At 39.6% G+C, this 8,557-nt stretch overlaps 1 protein-coding gene across 1 annotated transcript; it reads right to left on the reverse strand.

The window, feature by feature from the left end:
* Window positions 1-741: 741 nt before the first annotated feature.
* Window positions 742-7,182, reverse strand: LOC139197184 (uncharacterized). Its single transcript, XM_070823963.1, has 4 exons — window positions 6,991-7,182; window positions 6,333-6,880; window positions 1,498-1,573; window positions 742-915 (listed from the first exon to the last, which is right to left on the reverse strand). The coding sequence occupies exons 1-4, from the start codon at window positions 7,180-7,182 to the stop codon at window positions 742-744; spliced, it is 990 nt and encodes a 329-aa protein (XP_070680064.1).
* Between the last annotated feature and the right edge of the window lie 1,375 nt (window positions 7,183-8,557).

Consider the following 8,557-nt stretch of genomic DNA (forward strand, 5'->3'; position numbering starts at 1 on the left):
TTTACCAATTGTCAAACATTGCTAATTGCAAATATAGATAGCTAGATAATGAATTCCGTGTACGAAAAAAATGATATGCAACTTCAACTTATCATGCCAAAGAAGCCTTTTTTTTTTCAACGAAAACGCAGAAGGCAAAGCCTGAGTCCCTAATAATCCAAAATCATGTTAAATGGAGGAAAATGATATATCAGAGTTGAAAACTCATATACTAATAGAAAGTTTTATCCTTAATTTGTCTAATTATAGAACAACAACAACAACAACAACAAAGTCTTTTCCCACTAAGTGGGGTCGGCTATATAAATCCTAGAAAGTCATTGCGCTCAGTTCTATGTCACGTCTTCTGTTAGATCCATGTACTCTAAGTCTTTTCTTAGAGTCTCTTCCAAAGTCTTCCTAGGTCATCCTCTACCCCCTCGGCCCTGAACCTATGTCCCATAATTACATCTTCTAACCAGACTGTTAGTAGACCTTCGTTTCACACGTCCAAACCAATGTAACCGATTTTCTCTCATCTTTCCTTCAATTTCGGTTACTTCTACTTTACCTCGGATATCCTCATTCCTAATCTTATCCTTTCTCGTGTACCCACTCATCCAACGAAGCATTCTCATCTCCACTACACCCATTTTATGTACGTGTTGATGCTTCACCGCCCAACATTCTGTGCCATAAAGCATTGCTGGCCTTATTGTCGTCCTATAAAATTCTCCCTTGAGCTTCAGTGGCATATGACGGTCACACAACGCTGGATGCACTCTTCCACTTCGTCCATCCAGCTTGTATTCTATGGTTGAGGTTTCCATCCAAATCTCCGTTCTTTTTCAAGATAGATTCTAGGTAGCGAAAGCAGTCGCTCTTTGCTACTTCCTGATCTCCAATCCTCACTGCTAACTCTTTGGTACTTCTTGTCTAATTATAGAAATTAAAAGAAAATTAAATCAAGAAAACCAAGAGCCAGATACAATTTTGATGCAAAGCAAAGTTAGAATACCAAGAGCCAGATTTGCAATTAAATCAGAGAAAACTAATTAGGATAGAACATGGTGGAGAGAAAGCAAGAGGAAAGATATACATGGCCCTGGCTAGAATTGCTGGTGATGAATGTTTGGAGAGAAAAGCTTTACCTCTCACTCGCTTTTGATTCCTGTAGCCACACAACAGACACATTGCTTGTGACAGTTTCTGAAGGGAATTCCGAATTCAAAATTCAACAATATAAGCCATAATTAACTCACAATTTAGTTCCATCAACATGATAGACATATCAAACTATCAACAGACCAACAAAAGTAAACATAAACCCTCCTTAGAAATAGCCTAATGGTAGGTTTATGTAGTCGGACTGTGCTGAACTAACTAAGACAAATTTCAAGTGATCAAAGCTAATCTGGAGTTATCTCTGCTCCCAAACACAGTAAGAATCAGAACGTGCATCGTCAATTTCAAGAAATTCACAGAAAGAGAGAAATGAAGGGATAAAGTAGTACAAACCTCAGATCGATTGGCCTCGATCCTCTGGATTCCCTCATTATCGTAGCAGAAATCGACAAAAGCATATATCCACAAACTGCATAACCAAAACCAAAATTTTAAAATTAAAATTTAAAGAAAAAATGCAGTAGAATTGTATAATGAGAAATTCTCGAACGTGGATAAATTAATCTTGCGGTATGCGATCAGTCGCATTGAGCTGGCAGCCTAGCAATTTGATTACGAAGCAAAATGACATATAATCCATATATTATCAAATCATTTTACTTTGACTTATTTACTACTGGTTCTCTGCAATTAAGCTTTTAAATGCAACTTAAGAATATATCGACCCAAAAAATTCCCAAGAACCCCAAACAAAACAAATAAACATGCCAATCCCAAGTAGGGATGGGCAATGGTTATGCGGGTGGGTAACCGAGGTTAATTTACCCATAACCGTTTATGCTCATACCCGCATAACCGTTTACCTGTTGGGTAATTGCCTAAACGGTTATACTCATATCCATAACCGTTTATAAACGGTTAACCATACCCATAACCGCATACCCATTTAACCGTAACCGTTTAATACTCGTTTACCCATTTATCCTTTTTAACCCGTTTATTTTTTTTTTTACCATTACCCTTTTTTCACCCGTCTACATGTTTTTTAGCAACTTGAAAATTAAAAAAAAAATTGTCATAATTATTTTTTTGACAATTAAACACCGTTATAGGTACATTCATCATACATTTCCATATTTTAATTTTTTAAGTCCTTATACCATTCCAATAATTGAAATAATAGTTTACGGACGATATTTTTAACTGTTACCAATGAAGGTAAATATAATATTTGCTAAGTATTATTGGGTTACAAAAATTGTTTTGAAGACATTTCTGTCAAAGCATTTCTATCAATTTCACGGTTACCCGCAAGAAATTTAAATTAATTTGGCCAATTCCTTGATGATGAGAATCATCATTCCTGTAGTAGTGTTATTGAGAGAAGGACCGATGAATTCCTTGCTAATTTATTGGGTGCTAAGTATTATTGGATCGAGAACATGGTTTGTGTTAGTTTTACATATATAAAATAAATGGATAAACGGTTACCCGTTTATAACCATGGTTAATACCCATAACCGCCCATTTAAATTTCGCGGGTAAACGGTTATACCCATAACCGTTTATTTATCTAAACGGTTACCCATAACCGTAACCGTTTAATTTAAATGGGCGGGTAACCGCGGTTACCCATAACCATATCAAAAATAGTTAACCACACACCTAAACACGCTTGTGTCTACACAGTGGCCCTTAATTAAGTTATAATACGCATGAGTAAACCCTAAAAGACAAAAATCAAAGTTACAAACTATTAGTACAAATCAATCCAGCATGAATTTATACCACACATTCTGGCATAAAAGAAAAGAAAAATCACAACTATTTGAAATTAATTCATCAAAAGCACACAAATTCAGAGAGAATAGAGAGAGAGAGAGAGAGAGAGATTACTCGGATAGTTCTTTGAAGTAAGGGACGCTTAAGAGCATAGCACTTCTAATATGGGACTAGATATCGTGTGCCTCCTTCAGAGGGCTCTTGCTATCTTGCGCATCCTCCACCATTACCCCTCTCTCTCTCTCTCTCTCTCTCTCTCTCTCTCATGAAAGCATAGCACTCTTAATCTGAGACTGGATCGTGTGCCTTCTTCAGAGGGCTCTTGCTATCTTGCGCATCCTCCCTCCCTCCCTCCCTAAAAACGGAGACTCTTTGTTAGCAAATCTCATAGATTCAGAAATTTAACCCCGAAAGAGATAGATAGATAGAGAGAGAGTTATCTATTATAAGGCCAACCTTCTTTGAATTCACTTCTTGGTCCTCTTGTGGCTTATTACTCATAACTCCGCACTGCAATTGCCCTACAAATGACGGCTTTATATTGGCCAAAATATTTCATCTGTAGGAAGCAAATAGTATTCTCAAGAAATTGATAGATAATATCTTGAGATAATTGTGAGAATATTCCTAATTGATCGTGACAGGGATTCATTACTTGATATGGTTATCTTCAATTGGGATGATATAAAGATAAGATTTAGCATTTAATCTTATTTTTAATGCCTTTGACTTTTCTGTGCTACGAGCAGGAAGCGTACAACAGTCTTGGTTCGTTGCTTGAACTTCTAGGGATGCTGAGCTGTGTGCGTGAGAGTATCTGAGAAGCATACCTATTTAATGAGAGCAATCTTGTCTTTTTATTGAGAAAAAGTTCATGTGTCGCGTCCAGGATTTTTGGGATTATTTTTTCCTCCACAAATCCCCCACACCTGCTGGGCTGTGCACTGAAAAGGGCAGTAGGTGTAGAAATATGAAGATGCTTAGGTGATGTGAGAGTTGTTTCCCAATTTGATGTGGTACATCCACTTTGACTTGGAAATTATTCTAGGAAAGGAAACCAATTGTCACCAAACCTATTCAAGTCTACCATAAGTAGAGGGTTATTACTAATTATAGATGCAATCACAAAAAATTCTTGGTTTAATTAGTTATCTTTAATAACAATACGATTCTTATGTATTAATTAAGGACTTAGAACTACTGAGAATTGTATTATTTTGCTGAAAGAAAAAACAGTGCGAAATATTAGTTAAAGACTAAGAACAGTAACTACACTCCCATAATCCAAAAACAAACAAACAAATAAATAAATAACGCGTTGTGGATGCAAATTTCCGCTTTCTTCGTCTTGGACGAAAATGCACCCGCAAAACAATCAACACCTAAGATCAAGGCTAAGAGCCTCATGCGCCCACGATGAATGTGGGGGCTTTGGTCGAAGAATCTCCGATGCCAAAGTTAGAATTTTAGAGAGAAAGTGTTTAGAGAATTTTATAAGAATTGGACTTAGGTTTTTGGAGAATATGAGGCTATATATAGGGGTGTGGCCGATCCTATTTGGAGAGTAGGGATGGGCAACTTATTGTGATATTTTGAGTATTATTGCAAGATATTATGTCAAATAATATCTTGCAATTAATTTGTAATTAATCAATTAATTTGGTAATTAATCCCAATTTGAAAGGAATAATTGGGAGTTACCTTGTGGGGAGGATCTGATGAGAGGGTTTTAAATAAATACCATTTTGATCACCTTTGACTCTTGATTGAGTCGTTATTGTCTGCTACTTGTGCGTGGGAATTCCGGTGTGCCTTGAGGGTAATTTTATCTTTTTCACCCAAAAGTCCACCTGTCGCCTAATTTTCTTCATTATTTTTTGCTCCAAAAATGCCCCCACACCTGTAGGGCTGCTCGCATGAAAGGGCAGTAGGTGTAGAGATCACCAACTTTGAAGCAGATTCCCATTTGGACTTGAAATTAGATTCTTCTAGGAAAGGGAAATAAATCGCCTCCAAAGCCTATTTATGCCTACCTTAAGTAGGGGATTAAATCAACTTTGGAGGGCAATTATTTATCCCTAAAAGAAAGAGAGAAAGATAAAGGATATTTGTTCCCCCTCCCCTAGCACTCTTATTTGCCTGCCTGTGCAAAAAACCATATTCCGTTGATTTCTTTGTCTTCTCCGTGCTGCACCAATGTTATAAAAAAAAAAACTTAATTTTCTTTATTTTCTTCTCAGGTGGTGCTGCCACTGGCCAGTTGTTGGGGTGGTGTGGCACGTTGGCTAGCAGGGGGCAAGAGTTGGCTTGGCATGGGCATATGATATGGTATGGTAGGGGCCACAACTTGTGCTTCTCGGTTGGCCTGAAGCCAAAGGTTGGCTCGGCATAGGTTGAGGAAGTGACGTGGCATGGACCACGGTTTAGGCTACCGCGTCTGGGTTGCTTACCAAGAATGAGGAAGCTGCTTGAGTTTGATTTCTCAACTATCGTAGATAGAGCAATCAAGGAAGGAGCTGCCAAGATCGGAGCTGCTGAAGATGAAGTGTCGGATAAGCAAACTATTGAGTGCGAAGTGGGTGTTGCCCTCTAACCATTTGCTGCTTAATTGGTCTTCGAGTATTTGATCTTTTGAGTTGTGTGGCGTTCTCGCACTGGTGAGCAATTAGCTTATCCTCTTGTACTAGAGGGCAGACCAGGATGGGTGTTAGGGAGTTAGTTTACTATATCGCATTGGACAACAATTAGTTTATCCTCTCGCACTAGAGAGCAGATCCTGATGGGTGTTAGGGAATTAGTTTACCATCTCTCAATGGAAAGCAATTAGTTTATCTTTTTGCACTAGAGAGTAGACCCATATGGGTGCCGGGAATTAGTTTACCCTTTCGCATTGGAGAGCAATTACTTTATCCTCTCACACTGTTGAGTAGACTCGGATGGGTGTGAGGGAATTAGTTTACCCTCTTGCACTGGAGAGCAATTAGTTCATCTTCTTGCACTGGAGAGCAGACCCATATGGGTGTCGGGGAATTGGTTTACCCTCTTGCACAAGAAAGCAATTAGTTTATCCTTTCGCACTATAGAGCAGACCCATATGGGTGTTGGGGAATTGGTTTACCCTTTCGTATTGGAGAGCAATTAGTTTATCCTTTTGCATTGGAAAGAAAACCCAGATAGGGGTTTGAGCAATTGTTGTAGATAGCAGTTGAGCCCGGCTTATGAATAACTTCTTGAATCTTCATTGAGAATAAATAAATGGATCAACTGTGCTGGAATGTAGAAATTGAATAACAAACTAGATAATCCTCGGCTTGCGAGATCTTATTCTTCGAGCTGCTTGAGACTTCGAACTTATTTGGAAAAGCCCTGATGGGGTTTAGGGGGTGATGGAGACTTCCCCTGCTTGTGTAGGCCGTGTTGTTGACATGTCAAGATACTCGTCACACCAACTCTTATTTGTTAGCTTCTCAAGGTATTGCTTCCATTTCAGGCTACCATTGGTAATGTGGCCTGGTCCTTGATGGAATGCGCAATTCTTTGTATAGCACATCCTTATAAGATCGCCCATCATGGGTGGCGGCAGTTCGAACAAAGGTTCGTTTTTGAGCTTACAAAGAATTTGGCTGATTGGAACTGTGAACTTGGTGAATGTTTCGGGAACTGAGTCTTCTATGGTTGGGGAACATTCCATACGCTTCTTTTCTGACTCGTTTTTGTTTGATTGCTTGGCCTTGTCCCATAGTGTGTGCTTCTCTGCCAAAGCATACGAAGTTGCCAAGGTCAGTTCTTCTCCCATGATCAATTTTCCAAATAAAGAGTGTTCGGTGGGAAGCCCATTTCTGAATGCTGTCGTTGCTATGTCTTCATTGTAGCCAACAATCTTGGCCTTCTCCACTTTGAACCTCTTAACATAGTTGCGAATTGTCTCCCAAGGGTCTTTTACGATGCTGAAGATATGGTCGGATGTCCTTTTGATTAAGCGGTTAGATGAATACTTCTTAGTGAAAACTAAGGAAAGTTCATTATTGACTGCGACGGTAGGGTATGAAACTAGTCTTGCGCCTCACCTTGTAGAGTTGTGGCAAAAATTTTGCACATAAGTACGTCGTTGTTCTTGTAAAGGATCATGGTACTGCTATAGTGCTTGAGATGTCGATGTTGACTTTCATCTCCCTTGTACGGAGTGAAGTGAGGCATAGGGAAGCCTCGAGGTGGATCTATTTGTTCGATCTCATCTGTGAATGGTGACTTGCTTATGTTGGTCATGTCTCGTTGAAGCATTGTCAGTAGCCTCATTACGCAGGAAATTGCATAATCATTCAGTCAAGAGCCTCTAAACTTCTTCTTGAATTTGCCTTTACTAGGGCAGTGGAACTTTCGGGGGCGTTGGACTAGGTCATCCTTCCCTATGCTCGACTCGTTTATATCGCGGCTATGGTGTATATGGTACATTCCTGGCAAGCGAGCGGGTTACTGGTTGAACTTGAGTCGGATTGAGTGACTGCTTCCCTCTGTCCATTGTGCTGCCTACTCAGATGTGAGGTGAAGAATGCTCATTTAAACACTTCATGTGAAAGGTTATCCATATGAATAATCGGAGTATGGCATCAACCTTGAACGTATGCTCGTTCGTGGGCTTGATCAGGAATGCACGCTCTTCCTTGCGCTAAGATGAGTGTATACGCCATCCCGAGGACCCATTGGAGTGTGAGCCTTATCACACCCAAGATAGGTACAAAAACACATTGAGGGAACTGGAGTAGAAGAGCTACCCTTTTCCAGAATTTGACATGGCTGCAATGCTAGACGACCTATTAGAGAAAAAGATGATCTAGCTACTTGAGTGTAAACGCCCTAAAGAGATGAATCACGTTAATGATCCTAGGTATTGCAAATACCATCGTATCGTGAGCCATCATGTTATCAAGTGCTTCATCCTCAAGGAGCTCATCATGAAGCTAGCACAACAAGGGCAAATTGAACTCGACCTTGAAGACACAGCTGCAACGCACATTACTGCAATTGTGTTTGGATCATTCAATCCTGTGCTTCTCCAAGTAATGCATGCTCATATCTATCCATGCTCAAGCCACACGACACCTTCTACACAACCATTCTTGGGGGCAAGTGACCAAAATGCACTTACCGACGATGACGAGGGGTGGACACTGGTGACCTACAAGAAGACAAGGAAGCCAAGTCCACAAGCCACAAAGCCAAAGGTGGAATAAAGAGAAAACACCGCCACCATAACAATAGGAAGCCCAAGAGGAACGTAAGAGCTGCTAAGCTGACGTACACTGGGGAACCTATGTAGTAAGAACCACGCATTCCCGTCTCTTTGTATGAGTACTTCCCATCTCCTTGAAGTACATCATGACTTGATTATTCCTCAACTGAGGGTACGTAGGCAACTTAAAGCTCCAAAACTTCAAGTACAATCACATCATCAACAAAAACACAAACACTTTGAAGAATAAAAAAAATCAAATTCAGGAATATGAATACTTTATTTCGTTAAAGGAAGAATTTGGCTACAAAGCCTTATTGCAAAGAAAAAAAAGGCTTAAAGTACAAAGAACGGAAGACACTACTTGAGAACTATGTCCTTAAAACTACAGTGACGATCTTCAAGAAAGCCTTCCAAAGTCTTTAAAGTCTCTACATCGGT

The sequence above is a fragment of the Malus domestica genome, chromosome 06 (assembly GCF_042453785.1).
Source record: "Malus domestica chromosome 06, GDT2T_hap1".
NCBI lineage: Eukaryota > Viridiplantae > Streptophyta > Magnoliopsida > Rosales > Rosaceae > Malus > Malus domestica.

What these genes read in the sequence shown, in the direction of transcription:
- LOC139197184 (XM_070823963.1), bottom strand. Translation starts at nt 7,182, where the DNA reads ATGAGGCTACTGACAATGCTTCAACGAGACATGACCAACATAAGCAAG. An exon ending in TCCTTTACAAGAACAACGAC is followed by an intron (nt 6,881 to 6,990) that starts GTACTTATGTGC and finishes TTCACTAAGAAG; the next exon opens with TATTCATCTAACCGCTTAAT. An exon ending in AAGCTAACAAATAAGAGTTG is followed by an intron (nt 1,574 to 6,332) that starts GTGTGACGAGTA and finishes TTGGTTATGCAG; the next exon opens with TTTGTGGATATATGCTTTTG.